We start from the raw sequence: 26,458 nt of genomic DNA, 5'->3' as shown, positions 1-26,458 counted from the left end.
TGTGTACCAGCGCGCCCCCAAGGAACGGCAGTCCTAAACACATGCTTCAGGCCCGGGAAGGCAGGGGGCCCTCGGCCCGGGCCTCAGGGCTTACACGGTCTTGCTTTCTTTGGCCCTCCTGCAGCTTTATTCCTCCCCAGAGGCCAAGGGCTCCGAGGACCCTTCGAGAACATTCCAGGATACCGGCGTTCCGAGATTCCCTATCCGAACGGCTCCAAAGCTGCTTCCAGGGTCCGTCTAGCTGGGAGAAGACCCTGCCACCAGTATATATGCTGCTAGGCTGGGAGAGGGGCTGCTGCGGGGTGGGGGGGGGTCAGGGGTGATGCGGGGCATGTAAACTGCACGATTCCCGCCCCCATCAGCACACGCACCCAGGTCCTCAAGGGGGTGGGGCGGAGCCCGCCCTCCCCGCGCCTCCACTCTCCGGAGAAGAATTCAGTGAAATCTCAGGTGCTTAAAGACGGCTCCCCAGGAGTAAGCCAGAGACGCCCTGCCAGCGGCATGCCACCGGCAGCCCCGCGCCAGCTAAGGGGAGATGCAGACAAGCGCCAAGCCAGGCGCACTGGCGGATGGAGATGAAGCCCTTCCCCGCGGCGCATCCCCGCGGCCAGCGCCAGCCCCGCTCTGCCGCGGGGGAGGCGTGCGCGGGCGGCCGGGCAGGGTCGCTAGGAAACGGGTCCGGCCGCCGCCCGCAGTGCGGGGAGACGGCAGCGCAGCACCGGCGGGCGGCGGGCTGGCGCGGCTCGAGGGCCCGACCATCAGCTGATTGTGGGGAGCCAGTCAAGCGCCCGCGGGGGCAAAGGGCGGGGCCGCGCCAACGTCCCCGCCGCGGCCGACGTCCGCGCCGCCTGCCGCTCGCCGCCTGCCGCCTGCCGCCTGCCGCCTGCCGCCTGCCGCCTGCCGCCTGCCGCCTGCCGCCTGCCGCCTGCCGCCTGCCGCCTGCCGCAGGATCGCTGGGGCGCAGCTCGCGGGCAGCTCTGCGCGGGAGCCACCGGGACCTCTGCGCTGCTCCGCGAACATGGCCGACGCGGAGAACCAGGGCCCCGCGGAGCCGAGCCAGGCGGCGGCGGCGGCGGCGGCAGCGGAGTCGACGGAGGAGGTAATGGCGGAGGGCGGCGCGCAGGGGGCAGATTCTGACAGCGCGTCCGGCGACTCCGACGGCGCGGTCGGCCAGACGGCTGAGGAGCCCCAGACGCCTGCGGAGAACGCACCGAAGCCTAGAAATGACTTTATCGAGAGCCTGCCGAACTCGGTGAAATGCCGAGTCCTGGCGCTCAAAAAGCTGCAGAAGCGGTGCGATAAGATAGAAGCCAAATTTGATAAGGAATTCCAGGCTCTGGAGAAAAAGTATAACGACATCTATAAGCCCTTGCTCGCCAAGATCCAGGAGCTCACCGGTGAGATGGAGGGGTGTGCGTGGACCTTAGAGGGTGACGACGACGAGGACGAGGAGGAAGAGGACGAGGAGGAGGAGGAGGAGGGGGAGGAGGAGGAGGAGGAGGAGGAGGGAGAAGAGCCTCCGGCAGCGGCTGCAGCGGAGGCGGCGGGCGCCGCCGCCGAGGATGAGGGTCCCCGCGCTGCCGTGTCTGACGACGCCCAGAAATAAGCGGGGGCCGAGACTGCAGAGCAGAATGACGACGCAGATGAAAAACCCCGATTTTTTTTTTTTTTTTTTTTTACACATCGGTGGACTTGAAAAGGCTCAGGTTTTGGACCAAAATACAATGTGAATCCATTCTGACATGCCTAACAATCATATTAAATCGACGCAATCAGATTCTGGCCAGCCCGTTTCCAGTCTGAACACCAATACACCAAAAGGTGTTGCAAACGAGTTAAATTTGAAACAGTTTTTTCATGATCTCTTCTGCGAGGACTGGAGTTGAGACTTCCGAAGGGTGTCAAGTAGACGTGAAGTAAAGGACGTCACTTGGAAACCCTTGGATCACACGCTATCATCACACTACGCGCAGACACCCAAGCCGAGACTGAACATGTTCTCAATGCCTAATTCTGCAATTTCTTTAGTCTTGCATTTTTCCAGCGCAGAAGCAGCAGAACCCAAGAAAAAAAATCTCATCTTTAAGACTTTGCTTTCGTAACCCAGACATCAGCTTTACACTTCAGAGAAGCGTGATGGGAGGGAGGAAGCCGGTGCGGGAGATCATGACAGTACTGTGAACGAGGCCCAGAAAACTGCCACTTCAAATTCTAAAGACTGCTCTGAATACTTGGTTCTGAGAAGGAGGGTGTATTAACCTGTACACTATTGTCAACATATGTGTTCATTATTTACAGTCTCGTGCTTATGTGTTTTCTTGGTAGTGTCTGTTTACAAAGGTGTTAAAAAAAAAAAAAAACCCAATGTTTAAGTATTGATCCCTTTAGCATTTTACAAACATTAATTTACTTGAAAAGACGTAGAATCTAGTAAATTCTGTAAAGCATGTGTATCCAGTGTTATGTTTGATCCTTGTGATGTCTTTTTGTCTTGTAGCTTTTAGAACGTAGCTGTGAAAATTATCAGAACTCTTCACGGAAGCTAATGTGTGGAAAAAATATATACTTGAAGAACCAATCCAACTGTGTGTCCCCACCCCCAGCTCAGAAGTAGAAGGGGTTTAAGTTTGCTTGTGTTAGCTGTGCCTTCATTATGTTGCTATGTAAATGTGATATATTAAATATAAAATGGTGCATAATCAAATTTTTCTGCTTGAGAACAGACTGTCATACAGTAAAGGATTTTTAGGAGGACACATTTAATGTAAAGACTCTTAGCTTCTTCGTGGGTTTTGAATTGTGTGATCTATAAAGAAATTTAAGCATAACGTTGTTTACCACTATGGTGTTAATAAAACAGTATTTTCAAAAAACAAAAGGACTCATACCCTGACTGCCTGGAATCAAATCCCAGCTCTGCCTCCTATTAGCAGTGAATCTTGGGCAATTACATCTGTGTTCAGTTTCTCCTCATCTATAAAAGGGGGTAGTAACAGTCCCTTCCTCACAGGTTATTACAAAGAACAAACTAGTTAATTTACATAAATCCCACAGACCAGTGTCTGACCCTAAGTGCTCAAGATATTTCAGCTATTATTATTATGGTTATTATTATTAGATGAAAGATAAAGATGATGATTTGAAATTCAATCCTCCCAAATTACGAAAGAGGAAAAAATACATACTATATTCCTAAGTTCATGATATTACTGTTAAAGGAGTGGCCTTTAATTCATAAACCCAGGTAGTTCAATAAACTGTCTTGTTTTGTTTTCCTCAATATAAAAATCAGGTTTTGATTTCTTCCCAGAAAGGATAAAAGACTTTAATGTGACATTATGCATATATTAAAAAGTCTATTTCAACTTTTTTTTGGGCATTCTAAATGAAGTATAAAATTGAAGACCCCCCCCAAAATTTTAAACACAGACGTGTTTTCTTCCATTTCCCTTAAGGGTTAAAATTAGAAGCAAAATTAGACTGCTTTACCTTAGGGAACGGAAGGAAGCTCTGACCTGTTGCTAATGGCAATAGTTGAGTGAAACCTTAATGTATTATTAATCTTCCTTAGGGCCAGGACAACAAAAAGAGAAAATCAAAATAATGTATTACATAAGTCAATGATTATCTTAATCATGATTATCTGAAATAGAAGGGAAAAAAATCTAATAAAATTCAATATTCATTTCTTATCCCTAGGAGTAAGAGACTGTCATTTAATATTTTTCTAGATCCCACAAAAAAGCAAAAATGAATGAAACAAATAAGGTGTGTAGTTAGTGGGGGGAAAAAATTTTTTTTTCAGGCATGTGATTTTACACATAGAAAACCCAAAAGAATCAACTGAAAGCTATCACATTCATAAATTTGAGGAATAGACCAACCATATAAATATATAAAAACCAATAACTATTTCTAGGCACTACTAATGATAAAAATATATGCAAAGGGCTCTCTTTCACAGTAGAAATAAGAAATCAAAATATTTATAAAAACCTCTAATAAAAAATGTATATAACCTATGAAAAGAAAAAAAACAGTATCACAAAGAAATGTAAAAGAGGCCTTTGGAAGGTGAGACTGAATATCACAGAAGTGTCAATTCTTCCCAAATTAACTTTTAATTTATTACACTTCAAATCAAAACCCAAACTGGATCTGGAACCATGTAATTACCCTAATCTTCACCTGTAAGAATAGGAAAACAATTAAGATTTTTACCTTAGAACAGAGAGAAAAAAAATTTTTTTAATTGAAGAAAATATATTATTAAGTATCAATGACTAGACAGGGAAAGGTTAAGTTTAGAATGATTCAAGACCAAAAGAAATAATCGACAGGCACGACAACACAAAAATTAAGAAGTTTTAGAGATTTAAACAGACTCCACATTTTTAAAAGTAAACAGCAAACTGGGAATAAAATCTGCAATAAATACAGATGGCAAAGGGTTGATAGTCTTAATATAATAAAGAGTTGATACAAATGATACAAAAATCATTTCATCTTAATAGAGAAATACGTAAAGGACATCAGCGGACGACTTTAAGAAAGGGAAATACTGCAATCCTGTTTGGGGCAGCAAGACACGTCCTGAAAGGGCGATACTAAGTGGACCAGCCTCCAGCAAGGTCTGGAGGACACGCACGCCGAGCTGTGTGCTCGGGCCAGCAATCTTCCCTTCACTTGTGGTAAGACTTCAGCTGCGGGGTTTCCCAGCTACCAGTCATACCACTGTTGGTTACTTTTCTCAGGATAAGGCACATATCTGATGCCCATCGTAACGTCAAACAACTTCCACCATTTTCCTAACTGGGTTGATCCTTCCCCCCTGTTTCCTACACTGCTTATTTGATCGTTCCTCAGGCGGACATAAATCTTGTGTGTTAACATGTAGCAGATCAAACACTCTTACTCATAAACCTCTTTTCATCCATTATAGGCCCAAATTAGTAAGCAATGCACAATGTAACTGGCAGAAGGAAAGGCAACCGGGCATTACACGTTCAACTCAGTCTCTAAGAGCATCATGCAGAAGCCTGCAGCATGCCCACGCTCCCTGCCCAAGCACATCACAGCAGCTCTCCCTGAGAGTTTACAATTAGGTGTACACACACACACATTTGCATGTGCACACACACAGACACACACACGTTTTTTTAATTGGGGTGAAATTCACAAAACATAGCCATTTTAAATGAACAATTCAGTGGCATTTAACACATTAATAATGTTGGGCAATGAATGACCACTTCTATCTCATTCACTTTCTTTAAACAAAAATATTTTAGAGGTAAACATCAGTAAAAAGGATCAATGCTGGGCAGAATATGTGAAGTAGCCTATGCATGGAAGAAATACAAATTTTACAAGTGAGGTCAAGTTTCTTATTAAATTAGATTAGATTTTAAAAAAAAAAGAACACTCAGTATTTGTAAGGATTCGATGAAATGGGTACTTCTCATACATTGATGATAATGTATAAGCTGGTATAATTCATTAGCAAAATCAAATTTAGTAAAAATATCAACAAATTCAAAATGATACACACTAATTCAATTTCACCCTTAGGACCTTACCATTAAAAAGAAATTTTAAAAACAAACAAAGCTTTCTACATAAGATGACTGATACAGTCTTATTAAAAATGGAGGGGGAAAAGAAAGAAAAAAAAAAGAACACAGAAACAAGCCAGATACCCAAAAGAGAAAGAATAGAAAATACACATTTACACAGCAGGCTGTGCAGCCATTATTAGGGGTGTCCATGAGGGCTTTATAATAACATTATAGATATAAGCATTGTCCCAACCTAAGTTTAAAAATTCAGACATACACTTTTATACGTACATTGTATGTCTTTAACTATGCCAACTTTGTTTTTAAAAAATTGCATCGTCTGCCTGAAACGAAAACAGCAAATTCTTCGAAGTCATTTATCTTCTAGGGATGAGGGGACATGGGGACTCTGGAGCCCTGGTCTTGGCCCTCTAAGTGGCAGTGTACTGAGAGCACAAGCTCTCCGTCAAACAGAATGGCTCTGAATTCTGGCTCTGGTGTTTGAACACTGGAATTCTGGCTGCGTAACCTTGAACAAGTGACACGTCTCTCTCTGCCTCAGTTTCTTCAACTGTAAAGTGGGGAGGACTGCATGTGAAGGACTCAGAATAATGCCTGACACAAGGGAAGCACCCGAGAAATGTTACTGGCATTTTAATTATCTGCTATTCCTGTAACAGCCAGTGCGAGTAACATGCAGATCTTAAAGATTACACCTCTCATAGACTATCTCAAGAGATCAAGGTGGGAGGAAGACGCAAGAGGGAGGAGATATGGGGATATATGTATACGTATAGCTGATTCACTTTGCTATAAAGCAGAAACTAACACACCATTGTAAAGCAATTATACTCCAATAAAGATGTTAAAAAAAAGAGAGATCAAGTGAAGTCTTTCATTGGTCCTAACTTCAGTAGATCTTAAGGAGCTAGAAGTATCTGTCATGTGTGGGTTTTATTCTCAGGTTCTCTCTATGGAATCTAGGTCCCCTTTGGAGCACTTACCTTAAGCCTGGCATTTCCTTTTCACTATTCCCTCTCCCCACCCCTTTTTTAATATGGAAGAAATGGGGGAAGATATTGATTGCATTGGATTGGATTGAATTGAGTTAAACTGGGGGAAATCTAGAATGATATGTGGGGTTTTTTTATTAATGGTAGTAACACCATGCCACAGAGTGTGAGAAATACTTAACCACAAATAGTCATGTAATGCAGTATTATCCAGATGTGACTGCCAGCTGTTGCAAGATTTAGCTAAGATGTGGTCACCAGCAATCACCCACGGATGTTCTTTTACCTGGATGCTTATAATTCAATTGTCTGTCTGCAGCTCTTGTCCAAGGAAAGAAAGCAATTTTAAGTCCAAATGGAATGTAATAAATTATGGATACAGAATTGGTACCCTTCTGACATTTCCCTCCAGGGCAGTGGTGACAGCAAATATCTTACTGTTAACAGAAACAGCTTCAATGCCAGCAGTATCTGTATACACAACGCTCAAGTTAAAAATCCAGCAGGTGTTATTCTTTTGGTTCTTTCATTTAATTTTCTTAGCCTAATCTATGAAATACCCAAAAAGGACCCCCCAGTAATGAGGTTATGGCATATAACAGTCAAAAGGAAATAACAGCTGCAATGATTAATCTTTTGCCGTCGTATACAAGCTTTCTTACCAGGATCTCAACGTGCTTTAATGTTAAGATTTCTGCTTTTTGCAACATTAAAGATAAAGGAAAAAACATTTGCTTGGCTTCTTCTGGCTGTCCCTAACTCTGACAGCAATACCATGTAATGTGGTAGTAACCACACTAGGTTCTCAGAAGCCTTCCCAACAGGTAACTGCGTCAGCAAGGGGGTCTGCTCCTGTCACCGGGTACAGAGTCACGGACAACAGTGCCGGAAGCAGTGGGTGAGCTCACCACCATGTGCTCGGTGAGTGCCAGCAACCCAGAAAAGCCGAAACCCAAACTTGCACCTAACACAGAAGCCATTCCACGTTTAAATTTCAAGCACCGCGTACTGGCAATAAAAATAAGAATCCCCCTCTGCCTGGCAATACTTAAAACGACAGCACATTTTATTGCACAAAGACTTGAAAACTTTTTTAGAAAGAGAGAAGCTACTTTTTAGAAAGTCATGGTAACAGAACAATGGAGTTTTGTAATAGAAGTAAAAGAATAATGTAAGTTCCCTTATTACTCCCTTGAAATTATGTACTGTCTTTCTTTTAAGGAACCTGTATGTCATCAGAACATCCTTATGGAAAATGTCTTGTAGAAGCAGCCCTGAGGTCAATTAGGGGCAAATAACTGCACAGACAGAGAAAAGGAACCCACATGGCTGTAAACAATAGCATGCTCTCCACACTGATTCTGAGGACCCCTCATGGGATCAGCAATGTCCAGGAGTGCATATGTGTCAGTGTATGGTCAGGACATTCAAGATGGCTGTCCTCTTGCTCTCTGTACATCCCCTGCTCTACCTGTGCCTGCTTCACCTACACCTACTCACACGACTGACCTTCCTACAGACTTGCCCCAGGCCCTAGCTAATGACCGTTCTAATTTGAGATCAGAACACCTCTGCGAAGATAGCTTATCAAAGGGGTGCTGAGGGGCGTGCCCCGCTACTGGTTTCCCTGATAACTGAGAGCCAACCTGACATCAACTCCCCCTATAACTGGTCACCTCCCCAATCCCCCCCGGTAGCAAAGACTGCCAGCATATCCTGCCTGACCTCGGACGCACACAGTGGGGTGTCGCTCCAAAACCTTGCTTCAGACATGTAAGATCTCCCATCCAGTAAACCACTGATGTCTCTGTTGCTGACTCCGGGCTCTTTCTTCGGTCTCAAGGCTGGGCAAGTACAGAGCTTGTAGGACTGCGGGCTGCAGCCCAAGAGTCAGCAACAGATATAAATAACGGAGAAGGAAAAAAAGAAGACAAAGAAAGGAAGTGTGTCACGGACCCACATCTATCATGCAACTCCTTTGCTCACAAACTTTACAGAGCACCTTCCCCTTTTTATTATGTCCTCGTCTCTACTTTCTAGTATCCAAATCTTAGGAGTCCTCCCGACAGCTCTAATCCCATATCCATCCTCCCAGATGCATTTGTCCACGTGGATTTCTCTGAACCCCTTCCGATCCAATTAATCAATTTTGTCTTCATATTTCATTCATGGTTACGTATGAGAACGGCTTACCACCCTAAACAAACTGTGGTCTACTTCCGTGTTCCTGCACAAACTGTCTCTCAACTGTTAAGTGAATTCAATTGCTGATTCAAAGAAACACCTACTGAATAAGGAGAGGCAGTGAGAGTGAGAGAGAGAGAGAAGCACAGAGACAGAAAGAGAAAAACTCAGACCCGGAAAGAGACAGAGAGCAAAAAAGGCAGAGACAAAAAGTACTCCAAGAGAAATAATTTTATAAAGATATGAAGAAGAAAAGTCCCAACAACTGCCTCTTCTGCAGACTACATCACAAATCACCTATGCCCACACGACATCGCTCTTTTCCCCACCCGGTGTATCCAACACACAGCGCATTAGGATGACTCACCAGAATGTGAAGAAATTCTGAATATGCCCTTCCTCAGGCTGCTTGCCCAGCCCACTGTTAGCTCCTAATGCACACACCGTCGTGTCTGAAATCTGACGCAAAAGCTCAGACATCCTTTGAAAGACTAAAGACTATAGATATATCTACGTACGTACATACATGCACATGTAATAAAGCGATCGTCAAAACCAGGAGGGAAGAGAAATCACCTGGACCCACATTATGATCGGCCATAAATTCCCCAATTCTAAAAACAGTATCAAGGACTTCCCTGGTGGCGCAGTGGCTAAGACTCCGCACTCCCAAGGCAGGGGGCCCAGGTTCGATCCCCGGTCAGGGAACTAGATCCCACATGCGGCAACTAAGAGTTCACGTGCCGCAACTAAAGATACCGCATGCCTCAACTAAAGATCCCACATGCTGCAACGAAGATCCCACGTGCCGCAACTAAGACCCGTTGCAGCCAAATAAATAAATATTAAAAAATTAAAAATAAATAAAATAAAAAATAAAAACATTATCAGACTCCATGGAATAATGAGACTGTTCTTATTAAACAAATCATTTGCTGTCAACAAAAATACCAACATTATGTAGATAAAGAAAGGACAGTGCTTTCAGCTCCAAAAGATTCTTATCAAGTTAGAGTTTCGACTGAAACACCTACTTGAGACAAGACTAGCCTCTATATTAGAGTCCCAGAGTCAAGATAATTTCATCATCTGAAGCCATTTTGTTGGGTACTTAGCAACTTCTGGATTAGTTTACTTAATTCTGGTATTATAGCTCACACTTTCCCCAAAGCTGAGGCTTCCTGCATAGTCTGGAAAGTTTACATGACAAAAAAGATTACTGAATGTTACATTAGACCACTTTGGCTTCTAGCTATCTTTAAAAATGTAAAAGGACGGAAGAAGAGGCCTGTCAGTTTTTCTATCATTCCTGTTTTCCAAAGGGAAAACTTATGGGAAGAAGCCAATATACATCACTTGGATAGAGTGAATTTCATAGCATCTCTGTTTGCATCTTTGCAACTATTTACAGTAAGAAGCCAACTAAAACCCACAGTGAATTAGCTTTAATTTCCCAACATGCTTAAAACAGCAAACAACTTCTCTTCATCTGTAACTTTTTCCGTAGCTTCAATGAACCCTTGCTTCCAGAAGGCTTCCCTCGCTCACAACCCTCCCAAGTGGAGACTGCCACTCCCTTGTCTTTCCTGACCCCTACCACTTCTTTAAGCCGAGAAGTTTTGTCTCTAGCTAATGTGCTAACAGTCCCTAAATCCTCATCTCAAGAGTCTACTTTCTATTCTAATACATACAACTCCTCTAAGAACATACATTTTCCCTGTCCTCGTTTTTTATTTATTTCACCACTTTTTTCCTTGTGCAGGCAACCTCAAATTCACTGGTGATTAAGACTGGAATAAGTAAACAAATAAACTACTGATATAAGACTTCTCTTCTAATACAACAAACTAGTGAATATAACAAAAAAGCAGCAGACTCACAGACATAGAGAACAAACTATGGTTACCTGTCAGGGGGAGGGGCAACATAGGGGTTGGGGAGTGGGAGGTACAAACTACCTGGTGTAAGATAGGTTCAAGGATGTACTGTACAATATGGGAATACAGCCAATATTTTGTAATAATTGTAAATGGAAAGTAACCTTTAAAGACTGTATTAAAATTTTAAATGCAAAAAAGAAAAAGAAAACATCCTACTTAAAAAAAAAAACTATGAATTGATTTTAAAAAAAGACCTCTCTTGATGATAGACATAAATTTTCAGCTCTAAACAAAATCACCCAGGTATCACACAGACATGTCAAAATCAACACATACAAAATAGAACTCTTTCCCCTCCACCCTGTGCTACAGATTCTGCTTCCTGTTGGTCAGCTCTCCAAATTAGAAATCAGAGTTGTTATCAATACGTGCCTCTCGGGACTTCCCCTGATGGCGCAGTGGTTAAGAATCCGCCTGCCAATGCAGGGGACACGGGTTCGATCCCTGGTCCGGGAAGATCCCACATGCCGCGGATCAACTAAGCACGTGCGCCACAACTACTGAGCCTGAGCTCTAGAGCCCGCGAGCCACAACTACTGAAGCCCGCGTGCCTAGAGCCTGTGCTCTGCAACAAGAGAAGCCACCGCAATGAGAAGCCCGCGCACCGCAACAAAGAGTAGCCCCCGCTCGTCGCAACTAGAGAAAGCCCGCGCACAGCAACGAAGACCCAACGCAGCCATAAATAAATAAATAAATAAATTGATTTAAAAAAAAATTACATGCCTCTCTAGTACCATCTGTATATAATGAGACACTAGCTCCTGCTGATTATATAACCAACATGTACCCGGCTCTGTATCCCTGCTACCTTCACTTTGGCCCTTACCACCCTGCCCTTGAGCTACCTCAACAGCCTCCTAATGGGCCTCTCCACACGTGGCTGACTTCCATATGGCCACCAGTCATCACTCAGACAGAGATGAACCACGTCCCACTGCAAACCCATTTAAGGTCTTGACAAGCTCCACCCCAATACTACTGCACCCACCCTCCATCCACACCCTAACCCCCGCCCCACAGATACTCATCATTCTCTGGCATGTGTTAAATTTGAGAGTCTGACTCACAGTACTCCCTGTGTCTAAAATGTTTTCCCTCTTCAGTGCTTGGTCAAAGTGTTACGGCCTCTCCTCCTGGTTCCTTGGCACTTGGCCCATCACTTTCCTGTCACATGCACCATAATCTACTGCAATCATTCATTACACCGCCCCTTCCCAGCTAGTCTTGAGGATAAAAGTTACTTACTTCCTATACCCAGAAACATGCCTGGCATACAGCAGACACTCAGTGCTTGTAAACAGAATTAATTAATATGCAGATGGCCAACAACCTCACTCATAATTTAATTCAAAAGCAAACAAAATTGAATTTTTTTCTCCTCCAAAGGGATAACACAGAGAAAATCATCCTGAAAAATCAGATATACTTGAATTAATTTTCATGAGGCAGAAAGAATTTAATTTAAAACCTGTATTACAAATTCTTCAAAAATAAAACCACAATAATAGTAAGCATCTTGACAACATTCGCTTATTCAACACATTTTTTGGAGCATTTTTATGCCAGTCACTCTGCTGGATACTGGAAACCTTGTGCTAAATGCTGGGAGTTCATTCATTCCAAAATGTTCTCCTATAAATTATCTCACTTTAGTCTCACAACCATTCCATGAGGGAGGCAGGACAGTTATTATAACCCCCACTTGACAGATGAGAAACTGAGATCAGAGAGTTTACGTGATTTGCTCAGGGTCAAAGCCAGTAAGACAGAGATGCAGAACTACAACAGTTATCTCCTGAACCCAGGTCCGCTGCTTCCTCTACTATTAAACCCCTAAAGCTGCCTTAGCACCCTTACTCCCTCTGAAGAAGGGATGAAAATTTAACTTCAGTCTTGGTCTTAAAAGGAAAAGTGCAGAGAAATGAAGTAACGTGTGCACGGTCCAGGGTCAGGACTAACCTGTTCTCCTTGCACACAGCCACTTTGTCTCCCCCAGGTATCAGCTTCTTCTGTTCAATCACGCCATAGCTTTCTCGACAAATCTATATTTAAGGGGGAAGAAAGAAACATTTCAATTTTGTTGACCACTTATCTTTCTAGACCCCAAATGACTGAGAGAAGCTTTAGGAACAAATGTCGCTTAATGACTACTTATTACCACAGAACATTCTCAGGAGGAGAAAGGGAACCTGAGTCAGAGAACACTGACACCTTAAAAGATATCTTTTTTTATTTTTTTCTTCATTACTGTTTTTTTTTAACATCTTTATTGGAGTGTAACTGCTTTACAATGGTGTGTCAGTTTCTGCTTTATAACAAAGTGAATCAGCTATACATACATATATATATCCCCATATCTCCTCCCTCTTGCCTCTCCCTCCCACCCTCCCTATCCCACCCCTCTAGGTGGTCACAAAGCACCGAGCTGATCTCCCTGTGCTATGTGGCTGCTTCCCACTAGCTCTCTGTTTTACATTTGGTAGTGTATATATGCCAAGACATGGAGTTGGCAATAAATGCAATCAAAGAGAAAATGATACGAACTCTAGAAAAGAAATTATATGTATAGGAGTAAAGAGGAATAATGCTTCAGTAATTTTCTTAATTGTATAGATTAATCATTCATTCATTTATTCAACACATTTACTGAACTCCTGTAACATTCAAAACACTCTGACTACCATATGACCCACCAATTCTACTCCTGAGTATGTATCTGAAAAAAACAAAAACAGTAATTCGAAAAGATACATGCACCCCAATGTTTACAGCAACATTATTTACAACAGCCAAGATATGGAAGCAACCTAAGTGTCCATCAGCAGATGAAGGGGTAAATAAGATGTGACACGTGTACACGATGGAGTACTACTCAGCCATAAAAAAGGAAGGAAATTGTACCATTTGCAGCAACATGGATGAACTTGGAGGGTTTCATGCTAAGTGAAATAAGTCAGACTGAGAAAGACAAATACTGTAAGCTGTCACTTGTACGTAGAATCTAAAAAACACAACAAACTAGTAAATGTAACAAAAGAGAAGCAGACTCACAGATTTAGAGAACAAACCAGTGGTTACCCGTGGGGAGAGGGAAGAGGGTAGGGACAGTATAGCGGTAGGGGACTAAGGCATACAAACTATTAGGTATAAAATAAGCTACAAAGACATACTGTACAACATGAGGAATACAGCAAATATTTTATAATAACTATAAATGGAGTATAACCTTCAAAAATTGTGAATCACTATATTGTACACCTGTAACTGATATAATATTGTATAGCAACTATACTTTGATTTTAAAAAAGACACTAAAGGGACTTCCCTGGTGGCGCAGTGGCTTAGAATCCGCCTGCCAATGCAGGGAACACAGGTTCGAGCCCTGGTCTGGGAAGATCCCACATGCCGCGGAGCAACTAAGCCCGCGAGCCACAACTATTGAGCCTGCATGCCACAACTACTGAGCCCGCGTGCCTAGAGCCCGTGCTCCGCAACAAGAGAAGCCACCGCAATAAGAAGCCTGCACACCGCAACAAAGAGTAGCCCCCACTCGCCACAACTAGAGAAAGCCCACGCGCAGCAACGAAGACCCAATGCAGCCAATAAATAAATAAATAAATAAATAAAATTTTAAAAATAAAAAAAAGACACTATGACTAAAATAATTTGGTTCAGAGAAGTCTCTGAATTTGTTCTTTGATTTGGAGAAAAATTAATGTTAATTGTGACTTGTAAGCATGAATGATGAAAGAGACAGCTACAATCATGAGTAAACTGTGGAAATCCTTACCGTGAAGTTGAGGCAGAAAGTCTCCTCAATATCTTCCCCAGGGTAATCTAAAAGTTCTTGAAGACTCCTAATCACAGATTGACAGAGAAAGGAAATGAGGCAAATCAGACATGGCAATAGTGTTTCTATCTCAGTCACATGCCCACCAGACTGTCTGCAAGGAAACGCTATAAAAGAAGATTCTGGAATGAACATAAATCCAGACTGACAGAAAATCATGTCAACTGTATCTTGAAAAGCAATACGGCAGTTGACTTGTAAGACACTCATTAATCATTCTCTGTTCCTACTGACAAATCTTACTGAATTTATGAAGAAATTCAGATGGAGTCATATCTGACACATGTGTTAACTCTGGTATTCCTCAGAAGTAGGTACATGAGGAGATGGTCTTGCAGCGGTCCTACAGACTTGCTTTATCCATATGCATTAGTAGAAAAATCCTCTTACCATAAAACAAAAGCTACAAAGTCACCGTATCCACTTAGGAATCTTAATGGCTTACTTGTTAATGCAAGGGGCTCTGTACGGTAAAGAACTGCCATGTTAAAGAACACCGAAACATGTTTCTGCCAACAATGATCATATCGTATACTCTCACGAGAATACGTTCTTATTACTAGACCTCATTCACACTTTCTTCTTTAGTGATCTCGGAGTCTGGCAGTTCCATGAAGAAAGAAAATTGCCCAGAAAGAAAATTCTCAGTGTGGAATTTAAATCTGTTTCCAGTTAACCAGCCAAGAAGATTACTTGAAATGCGTCATTCTCAGCCAGGTTGGCAAAGAAAATAGCACACATTTCTGTCACTCTCAGTTACCAAAGAAAGCAACCCTGCCTGGGTCTCCTCTGCCATTTTTTTATATTCCTTCTAAATTTTCTTTTCCTCTCTCTGTGCACCCTCTCCCACATCCTTTATGATTTCTCTGTATTGGTGTCCTATACTGGTGGTGTGACAGTCTCATTTCCAGAGGGCACCTTAGAGACCACCCTTCCTCTATCTCCATCTTAAAATCAGTATTCTTTCTCCATAAAAAAGGGATGTTCCTTCCTGTTGAAGTCAAAAGAATTGTACTGTTTAGAGAAAGTCACAGATATGGTGTCTTTTTATATACTTCGCATGATGCTACCTAAAATCATTACAGAGAAACTCAGAATAAAAGGAGTTTTTTAAGAGCCAGAAAGAATAATAACATAAAAACATGGCTCCACTACACTGGAAAACCGTCCAGAGGTTCCTCAAAAGGCCACACAGAGTTACCATTTGACCTAGCAATTCCACTCCTAGGTACATACCCAAGAAAAATGAAAACTTACATCAACACAAAAAGTCTGTAAGAATATCCACAGCAGCACTATTAGTAATAGCCAGAAGGTAGGAGAAAGCCAAACGTCCATCAACTGATGAATGGATAAACAAAATGTGGTATAGATCCATATAACGAAATATTAGTTGGCAATAAAAAGAAATAAAATACTGATACAAGTTACAACTTAGATGAACCTTGAAAACGTGCTGTGTGAAAGAAGCCAGTCACAAAAAAACACACATGGTATGATTCTGTTTATGTGAAATATCCAGAATAGGCAATCAATGGAGACAGAAAGTAGCTTCGTGGTTGCCTAGGGCTTGGGGGATGAGGAAGTTGGGGATGTCGACCAAGGAGTACCAGGTTTCTTTTTCAGGTGATGAAAATATTCTAAAATTGATTGTAATAAAGGCTGTACAACTCTGAATATACTAAAAGTCACTGAACTATACACTTTAGCTGGGTGAATTGTGTGGTATGCGAATTATATCTCAAACTACTTTCTGAAAAAGGCTCTGTGACATAACAGAAAATGCATATACTGGTCTCTGCCCCCAGTTCCTGGCACACGGCTCCCAAAACCCTAAGTGATGAGAATATTAGGAGCATCTTTTGTTCTAACGGGGTGATTCTGGGTGGGCTCCTGGGCGGGGGCTGGTCACCAGAAGGACCCAGCCATGATTTTCAGCTCCACGCCCCCCATTCTCCAGAGAGGGGAGAGGGGCTGGAAATGAAGGTCATAATTGATCACACCGTAAGCAAGCCTCCTTAAAATCCCAACAGTAGGGCGTTCAGGGAGCTTCCAGGTTGGTGAACACATCCACACACGGGGAGGGTAGTGCACCCCAACTCCATGGGGTCAGAAGCTCCTGCTACACTCAGGACCCCTCCAGGCCTCACCCTGTGTATCTCTTCAACTGGCTGTTCATCTGTATCCTTTATCATAATCCTTGAATAAACTGGTAAACCTAAGTGTTTCCCTGAATTCTTCGGGCCGCTCTAGGAAATTAATCGGGCCCGAGGAGGGGTCACGGGAACCTCTGATTTGTAACCAGATCAGACAGAAGTTGCCGGTAACCTGGGAACCTACTGCCTGCGACTGGCCCCCGAAGTGGGTGAGAGAAGTCTGGAGGGACCGAGCACTGAGCGTGTGGGATCCAGAGCCATCTCTAGGTAGCCGGTGTCAGAACTGAGATGAACTGTAGGACACCAGCTGGCGTCGTGGAGAATTACTTGGTGGTAGGGGGAAACCGCCACACGTTTGGTGACCAGAAGTGCTGTGAGTGCGGCTGCGGTGTGACAGTCAAGGCGACACAGAAAAGAGAAACACGGAAGGACAGGGAGACCTGTAGGCTTTTCCAAAATACAGACTCCCTTTTCAATACTTCCTCCCCTGTACTTATGGACCATGACAAAGCTCGAAGTCCTGATTTTTTGTTCAGGATAAGAAAAGCAGACAGCTGGATTCCTGGGCAGCTACGACTTCCCTTTTCCCTTTTCTCCTTCTGCCCCTGGAGTGACACAGGCACTGCTTCAAGCCACTAGCTGTGGAGCTACGTCTTAAGACAAAGCATACACAGCACAGTCTAATGATAAACTCTTAACTTGTACACGTGGTGTTGTCAACCTTTGATCCCAGCGCCAGAGCAGCTCTCCATACCAGGCTCCCGTCTTCCAGCTCCATACCTTCCTTCCGTGGGTGACAGCTCCTTCAAGTCCTCCAGGCCAGGCTTCACGTTCAGTAGCTTCTTATAGAGAGCCAACGGGAAGTGCAGGTCCACCACGGTGGAGTTGTAGATGGCGAGTCCGCAGGTTATGCCAATCAAGTGAAACCAGTTGTGCTCTACAAAACACTTTCACCACATGTGCAAATGTGTTAAAAGCAGGGACTTCCCTGGTGGGCCAGTGGTTAAGAACCCGCCTTCCGATGCAGGGGACGTGGGTTTGATCCGTGGTAGGGGAACTAAGATCCCACATGCCACGGGGCAACTAAGCCCGCGTGCTGCAACTACAGAGCCCACGCGCTCTGGAGCCCACGCGCCACAACGAAGACCCTGCGCTGCAACTAAGACCCGACACAGCCAAAAATAAATAAATAAACATTTTTTAAAAAAAGAAAAGAAAAGCAGTGTTTTCAGCCCTCAAAACAATCTGCCATTTACCTTAAAATATTTTCAGTATGAAAGAATGAAGATCTCGTTAATATTTAGTTACCTTCTGAAGCAGAGAAGTACCCCTAACAAAAGTTCAGCTGTCCCCCAAAGATGCAATGCTGTAAGTTAAGCATTTACAGCTCATTTGTGATACAGAGAACAGCTTACCCTCATTTAGAGCAATGCCTTCCAATAGAACTTTCTGCAATGATGGAAACAGTCTATTCTGTGCTGTCCCAGATGGCAGCCACTAGCTACATGTGCCTACTGAGCACTTGAACTGTGGTTAGTACAACTGAGGGAATGACTTCAGTAGTACTTAATTTTAATTAAATAAAATTTAAACTTAAATAGCCACAGGAAGCTAATGGCTATCTTTCAGGACAGTGCAGATCTAGGGAGAAAACTCTGGTAGAAAAAGAGCGAAACTATAGTCTGCTTGAAATGAGAATGCCTTTTAAAACTTAGCTCTCCAACTGAATTTTCAAAAAGTGTGAGTGTGTGTGTATATTTGTATGAGTATTCATACACATACTATCCCTGTTATTAAAATAAGATATACTTGACAACTACTTTTTATATGTCATAAAACCAACTTCTTTATCATACCATACTCTTTCTACCCTCCGAGGATTACAAAACTTGGAGCTTACCTACTAGAAATGGAAATGGGGCTAATGGGTGACAAAACACACCAAGAGGTCTTAGCAACAGGTGAAACATGAAGACGGGGAAACATGAAGATAATCATGTTAAATGATTACCTTTGTTATGCTCCCCTTTGTAAACATCAGAAGGCTAGGGATTGGTCTGACAACAAAAAAGGCAGTTTAATTCAATCCATCTGCTGAATGGTGACATCACTGACTTACCTTATCTGAAAACCACAAGAGATTTGAATCCTGATAGTAGGTAAACATTCCATAGATGGGATTCAACAATTCTTTTAATAGTAAAAGAAAGAACTCCTTTGTGACACCACCAGCATCCACCGCTTCTTCACCATCAAAAATGACCTTGAAATAATGAAAGTAGACTTAGTACTTCAGGGAAATCATTGGCATTTTATGTTTTTTCTTTTTGTTTTTGGTTTTTTTTTTAGCAAATTCTTTCCAAAGTCAGGACAAAGAAAGGAAGATGTAACAGAGAATACACTGACGCAATGAAAACTGCAAAGTGTATCTGCTGATTATTGACAAGGCACTTAGAAACACACAAAATTGTACCAGGCACTTCATGGGATACAGAGAAAGTCAGAAGTTTACCATATGTCCACAGAAAGTTTACCATCTATCTGGGGCGGGGAGGCAAACATAATAGAACCAATTCGAGAGTACATTTTATCTTCCAAGAGTCAGATACACTGAGACGTAAATGTTCTGGCACGTGGAGAAAAGCAGTGACTAACTTGAATAAAGGAAGAAATCTCTCTCAGTGGGGTTCTTGAACTAACTGATGCATATGAAAGGGAGGAGGGCATTCTGAGCGGACACAGACCTGGGCTCTGTGAGGGGCTATAAAGAGACCCATCACAACAACAGCTACAGCGAACCAAAGGACGAGATTTACTGAGAGTTGTCTCCATGCCAGCCAGCACTTAAACTCTATTAACCTAATGCTCAGAACAGTCTTACACACTGGAATTACTACTATCATCCCCATTTTACTGGTAAGGGCTCAGGTACAGAACTAAAAACAGCATTTAAGAAAGCTTATCCTGGGAACTTCCCTGGTGGCCCAGTGGTTAAGACTCCACGCTCCCAGTGCTGGGGCCACGGCTCTGATCAGGGGACAGGGAACTAAGATCCCGCGTGCTGCATGGTGCAGCCAAAAAAAAAAGCAAGCAAGCTTATCCCGGTGCCCGTGGTCAAGGTTGCCTAGGGCAGGAGGAGAGTAAAGGCCTCCGATTATACGGATGCCAGCAGAAGACTTAACTCTAACACGCTACCAAGCAAGAACTGTCCCATCTGAATTACTGATTGAAAACAAGGGGCAAAGAAAGCGCCCTCTCTTTGCAATATCAAAAACCTAACCCAGACGTTCTAGGGAGAACTCCCAGGCAGACTGATGGGACCGATACTACTTACTGGAAATTTTTAAAAGGGTGACAGGATCGTGGAGACCATCAGTTTCTTGCCTATTACATTTCAGAAACTGGAGTTTACAACAGGATTGGAAATAGAGTTAGGAAAGTCTTCTGAAGGGAAAGGTAAATCACTTAAAACTTCAATAATTCACTAAATATTTACTGACCAGCTACTGCGTACCAAGCATTGTGCTAAGCCCTGGGAATACACTAAGTGGTGACACAAACATGCCTAATGTATGAGGAAAGACAATTTCTTAATTTAATCATTTCCAAGTACTGAGAGGGCCTATCATAACAGGCCACCAGCTGCCCAGACAATCTCACTACCTTTCCGTTCTCTTTTTTTTTTTACCTTCTTTCTCTTAAACCTTTGACATCCAAAGACTTCCTAGATGCTGGCTTGGTAGCTTTACCTAGTTGAAGCTTTAGTAGTGCTGTTGTTCGCTTGGTTTTGGCAGAGCTGGAGCAGGTAAACTGAAGAGAGCAGACAAAAAAGGCCCTATATTCCCCTCAAGTGATCCACTGGCATTTTTATCTGATGTCACGTTGAGATGTTCTGTTTGGTGATTGGACAGAGGCAAGTGAGTAAATTCTTGTAAAATGAATGAAAGGAAGAATGAATGGCTGTACGCCACGATTTTAATAAAATCTTTGCTGCCTCATCAACACTGTTTAAGGAAAACCCAGGAAGGTATTTAGAGGAACATATGGAAGGGCTCACTTTGAGAGGCTTTTTCAAATCAATATCAGAATGAATGCTCAGCTCTCTCAGGGCGTCGCCGACAAGGTTGCTCCTGCGAACGTGAAGGACCAGGAAGGGGCTTCTGGCCAGCAGAGGCTCCAGGGTGAGAAGCATGAAGACGTTCTGCAGGTTGGCCCCGTTGACCGCCACCTGGAACGGCACGTGCAAGAGCGCAGTTACCACTCAGAGCTCACCTGTGAGTGGGGACAGCAGCCGGCCCTGCCTCTGGACCGGGGGCAGGTCGGGCCCAGGCTCACTGCAGCTCCATCTTGGTCTTTATTTTCCTCCTAACTTTTCCAGAAGATTTTCTCAATTACTCATGTTTACAGGACACACAAATCTTTCTAATCTGAACCCAAAGAGATTAACTGAAACACTTCATAAACCATATGATCCGTAACTCATTCCAGGAAAATGATGTAGACTAAGCTGATTAAGACTGAAATAATATCTTAGTAGAAGAAAGTGATGACGGACAGTGGGTAGAAACTATGACTTTCAAAGTGGCAGGAAAAGGAACCTAATAACCCCTTGCTAAATGGTGTTTATTCTTTGAAAAATGTCCATTTTCTCTGGAAAACCTTTAAATTGTCAATATCATGGATATATCACTGTGAAAACATATATATATATATATATAGAGAGAGAGAGAGAGAGAGAGATAAGAGCTAGAGAGAGAGACAGATGGGGAAAGGGAGAGGGAGATGAATGAAGTTATATATCCATCAACAATGGGAACTGGTAGATTTGGATTGCTAATTCACAGGTGTCTTTGTAGGCTTGTCAAAACCAATTATATTTTACAATAAAATGGGTGTTTAAAATAAATTAAACAAATCTCTGTAACTTGAGTTTTTGCTCAATGAAGAACTGCCAAGCTCCATTTAATTTTCTATCAGGGGTCAGCAAACAATGGCCTAAGGACCGAATCCAGCCTGCTGCCTGCTCTTGCACAGCTCTTGAGCTAACAATAGTTTTTACATTTTTAAATAGTTTTTAAAATATCAAAAGAAAAATATTTCACTACATGTGAAAATTATATAAAATTCAAATTTCATGCTACGACAGAGCTGAATACTTGAGACAACTGTATGGCCCACAAAGACACATATTTACTATACGGCCCTTTATGAAGACACTTGCCACCCACCCTGTTTATGCAGATGTGCATTCACGTATACGTGTTATATTCAATATAAAATTGCTGAAAATTTTTCTAACAGTTCTAAAAGTTACAATGGAACTTCACCCAAGTCAACTTTCTCCTATTTGGAGAAATTACAACTTATGTATAAGATGAAAGAAACCCGTAAGAAGAGAAAGTAGGGTTTAAAATACGTTACCTGCATCTGCAGCTCAGCGTCGGTCTGTAACATTTTGGTCTTAGCTTGGGCATCAAAGATGAAAGGGTAGGAACAAAGTGTTACAGCATCCTAGAAGAAAACACATTATTGGCAATATTATAGTATCCCACAGAGAATACTGCTGGAAAAATACATAAATAAATTTTACAGAGTCATTTACCTGCATTATAGATGGTCTAGCCTTCTGTGTAAAGAAAAATAAAAAGTCTCTTAGTTGGATTACAAAACTTGAACTTTCTACCTCGCACAAATAACGCACAAATAACAAAACAAATAACAGAACAGATAACCTATCTGACCATCTGACCACGGAACTAACACCATCTGAACAGCTGACTGGAGTTCTGATGGAACACGCTAGTTGTTTTGATGACTACAGACTGAGAAGAACACTAAAAACAATTAAAAAAAATTTTTAAAGGACCTTTACAAACCATGTCACTAACCCCATAATTCACAGTATTAATAGAACTCTCACTTATAAGAAATCTAATTCCAAAACAGGAGCTTTACAACCGTGACTTCAGAGGTTAATTTTGTTGGGTAAAGTGGATAATGCAAATGCAAATTTCATTTATTTGTCAACATGTTAAGTCTCCCTTTTACACACACACACAGAGTTCCTCTTGGCAGAAACCAAATATTTAGAAAGCTGTCCCTGGGGGGCTTCCCTGGTGGCGCAGTGGTTAAGAATCCACCTGCCAATGCAGGGGACACGGGTTCGAGCCCTGGTCCGGGAAGACCCCACATGCCGCGGAGCAACTAAGCCTGTGCGCCACAACTACTGAGCCTGCGCTCTAGAGCCTTCGAGCCACAACTACTGAGCCCGTGAGCCACAACTACTGAAGTCCACACGCCTAGAGCCCGTGCTCCGCAACAAGAGAAGCCACCGCAATGAGAAGCCCGTGCACCGCAACGAAGAGTAGCCCCCGCTCGCCGCAACTACAGAAAGCCCACACGCAGCAACGAAGACCCAATGCAGCCAAAAATAAATTAATTAAAAAAAATAATAAAAAGATATTGAGAAAGCTGCCCCTGACTAGGCACTGGGACCAATGCCTGGCCTACAGAAGACACTCCATCAATATGTGACTAAATCTGAATAAACTTTTGAGGAGGGGAATAACAATACAGACGTACCTCGTTTTATTGCACTTCACTTTATTGCGCTTCACAGATACGGCTTTTTAAAAAATTCTATTTGTTTTTTTACATTATTTATTTATTTATTTTTTATTGGAGTGTAATTGCCTTACAATGTTGTGTTAGTTTCTGCTGTACAGTGAAGTGAATCAGCTATATGTATACATATATCCTCCCCTCCCTCTTGGACCTCCCTCCCACCCCTCCCCATCCCACCCATCTAGGTCATCAGAGCACTGAGCTGAGCTCCCTGTGCTATACAGCAGGTTCCCACTAGCTATCTGTTTTACACGTGGTAGTTAGTATATTTATGTCAAACCTAACGTCCCAAATCATCCCACCCTCTCCTTCCCAACAAATTGAACTTTGTGGCAACCCTGAGTCTCGCAAGACTATGGGCGCCGTATTTCCAACAGCACTTGCTCACTTCATGTCTCTGTGTCACATTTTGGTAATTCTCACAATATTTCAAAGTTTCTCATTCTTATTTGTTATGGTGACCTGTGATCAGTGATCTCTGATGTTACCATTGCAAAAAGACTGAGACCGGCTGAAGGCTAAAATGACAGCTAACATTTTTTAGCAATAAAGTATTTTTTAATTAAGGTTTGTACATTCATTGTTTTTTTAAACATAATACTATTGCACACTTAAAAGACTACAGTATAATATAAACGTAACTTTCATATGCACTGGGAAACCAAAAAATTTGTGTGACTTGCTTTATTGTGACATTCACTTTATTGCAGTGGTCTGGAACCAAACCCACAATTTCTCCAAGGTATGCCTATAAATAAATACAACCACAAACATATCTAAGAGGTATGTTAGTTTCATTTATCAGGAGAAAAAAGGAACTCTCTCCTGAAAGGTTTTCTTAAGTTAATGAATAATGTTTGCTACATAACCTAACAGAAAGAAACAAAAAAAATCAACGGTATAGATCATGTTGACCTGTAGGAGTATTTCTCAAACAGAAAACCATGGATTTATTCCCAGAGATCTGAAAGTGCGCTATGCATTTTTTAAATTTTGTGTTGTTTTTTTTTTTAACAATGTCCTAAACAAAATAAAAACACATTCTGAATGACCTCTTTATAATGATGTGTTACCATATAATTTGCATTTATTTTAATGATTGCACTGGTGCTATATTATACTGAATTGTCCAAGCGTAATAAGAAAGAAGAAAAGCCGTCTTCCTTTGTAACTGATGCATTTGTGCCCAGGAAAAGACCACTGCAGTCCTGGCTCCCTGCATGAATGAAGGTTTAATAGCAGCTGAAAGGACAAAAGGGAGCTGAGTCATCCCTGGGTGTATAGAACAAGCTGCAGAACTCAAGTCCCCGGGCCTGGCAGCCCACAGACCTGATCACAACGCAAGTGGGCTTTGGCTTCAGTAAGGCATCCTTGCTCATCACGTTAAATCCATGAGGCTCATTTGTGTTTTACTGATTTTAGAGTTTTGTTAATATCTAATCTGTAAATTTGCTTTGGTTTTATAACATTTAAATGCTACATGAATAAGAAGTGTATATCTACCTCCTTTTGTATTTGCGTATATTTCAATGAAATCATTGAAAAGCAGTTTTAATTAAAATTCCCCTTGTTTATTCTTTAGAAACATGTTCCTTCAGGGATCTTGGAACATTTCCCTAGCCTGAGAAACACTAATCAGAGAAAGGATTCCAGTGCAGGGAGACAAGGTATGGAATCCTGCACACAGAACCCAGAGTGACTTGATTCATTCTCACGCCTACTTCTCGAATTACTTTGAATTTTGGAATTGAAATCACTAAAATAAACACACACACACCATAAAACAGCACTAGGTACCTACAATGGGTACAAGTATCTCTTGGGATAAGAGTGTTGGGAAAGTGTGTTTAAAACTAGTGCCAATATTCAGAATTTTCTAACCTCCCTCTCAGAAGAGATTTTATTCTAAGCATTATTTGCCTATTTTCAAGGCAAAAGAAAGATCTTTACCATGTGTGTTGGTCTATAAAGCAAGATAAAGTTTTGAACACTTCAAATTAAAAGTGACTGTGGGAGAAGTGAAAACATTTACTATAAAAACAGTTGTTGGGGGGCTTCCCTGGTGGCGCAGTGGTTGAGAATCTGCCTGCCAATGCAGGGGACACGGGTTCGAGCCCTGGTCTGGGAAGATCCCACATGCCGCGGAACAACAGGCCCGTGAGCTACAACTACTGAGCCTGCGCGTCTGGAGCCTGTGCTCCGCAACAAGAGAGGCCGCGATAGTGAGAGGCCCGCGCACCGCGATGAAGAGTGGCCCCCGCTTGCCGCCACTAGAGAAAGCCCTCGCACAGAAACGAAGACCCAACACAGCCATAAATAAATAAATTAATTAATTATTTTTTAAAAAAACACAAAAAAACAGTTGTTGGCTTTACGGCATTGGCAGTATACAGTCGGCCCTCCTTATCCACGGTTCCACATCTGCAGATTCAACCAACCACAGATGGAAGATATGCAAAAAAAAAAAAAAAAAAAAGACAATTCCAGAAGGTTCCAGAAAGCAAAACTTGAATTTGCCACACACCGGCAACTATTTACATAGCATTTACACTGTATTATGTAGTATAAGTAATCGAGAGATGATTTAAAGTCTATGGCAGGATGTGCTTAGGTTATATGCAAATAATACAACATTTTATATGAGGGACTTGAGCATGGTATGGGGATGCGGGCTCCTAGAACCAATCCCCTGTTGATACTGAGGGACAAGTATATCTAGTATTTTTACTTTTTTATAGATTTATTTATTATTTATTTGTTATTTTTGGCTATATTGGGTATTCGTTGCTGTGCGCAGGCTTTCTCTACTTGCGGCGAGCGAGGGCTACTCTTCATTGTGGTGCGCGGGCTTCTCATTGCAGTGGCTTCTCTTGTTGTGGAGCACGGGCTCTAGGCGCGCGGGCTTCAGTAGTTGTGGCTCGCAGTCTCAGTAGTTGCAGCACACAGACCCTAGAGCATGCAGGCGTCAGTAGTTGTGGCGCATGGGCTCAGTTGTGGCTCGCGGGCTCTGGAGTGCAGGCTCAGGAGTTGTAGCGCACAGGTTTAGATGCTCCGCAGCATGTGGGATCTTCCCAGACCAGGGCTCGAACCTGTGTCCCCTACATTGGCAGGCAGATTCTCAACCACGGCGCCA

At 42.5% G+C, this 26,458-nt stretch overlaps 2 protein-coding genes across 10 annotated transcripts in view; one reads left to right on the top strand and one right to left on the bottom strand.

Moving 5' to 3' along the window:
• The window catches only part of HERC3 (HECT and RLD domain containing E3 ubiquitin protein ligase 3), a 143,051-nt gene that overhangs the window by 32,378 nt on the left and 84,215 nt on the right, over window positions 1-26,458 (bottom strand). For 7 of the 9 annotated variants that reach the window (XR_009008308.1, XM_057546392.1, XM_057546399.1 and 4 more), the window contains 7 exons: window positions 22,304-22,327; window positions 22,123-22,212; window positions 20,759-20,929; window positions 18,821-18,964; window positions 17,482-17,648; window positions 14,486-14,552; window positions 12,655-12,737 (listed from right to left, as the gene is read on the bottom strand). Coding sequence is in view for 8 of the 9 variants with exons in the window: in XM_057546392.1 (XP_057402375.1) it covers window positions 12,655-12,737; window positions 14,486-14,552; window positions 17,482-17,648; window positions 18,821-18,964; window positions 20,759-20,929; window positions 22,123-22,212; window positions 22,304-22,327 (746 nt within the window). In the remaining variant the exon portion in view is untranslated. The remainder of the gene's footprint in view (window positions 1-12,654; window positions 12,738-14,485; window positions 14,553-17,481; window positions 17,649-18,820; window positions 18,965-20,758; window positions 20,930-22,122; window positions 22,213-22,303; window positions 22,328-26,458) is intronic. The other 2 variants (XM_057546395.1, XM_057546398.1) reach the window with 1 other exon arrangement.
• NAP1L5 (nucleosome assembly protein 1 like 5) lies at window positions 522-2,828 on the top strand. Its single transcript, XM_057546405.1, has 2 exons — window positions 522-897; window positions 947-2,828. The coding sequence occupies exon 2, from the start codon at window positions 1,019-1,021 to the stop codon at window positions 1,604-1,606; it is 588 nt and encodes a 195-aa protein (XP_057402388.1). The 5' UTR covers window positions 522-897; window positions 947-1,018; the 3' UTR covers window positions 1,607-2,828.

This window comes from Balaenoptera acutorostrata, chromosome 5, assembly GCF_949987535.1.
Source record: "Balaenoptera acutorostrata chromosome 5, mBalAcu1.1, whole genome shotgun sequence".
Classification (NCBI taxonomy): Eukaryota; Metazoa; Chordata; class Mammalia; order Artiodactyla; family Balaenopteridae; genus Balaenoptera; species Balaenoptera acutorostrata.
This window is presented reverse-complemented; position numbering and strand designations above follow the sequence as displayed.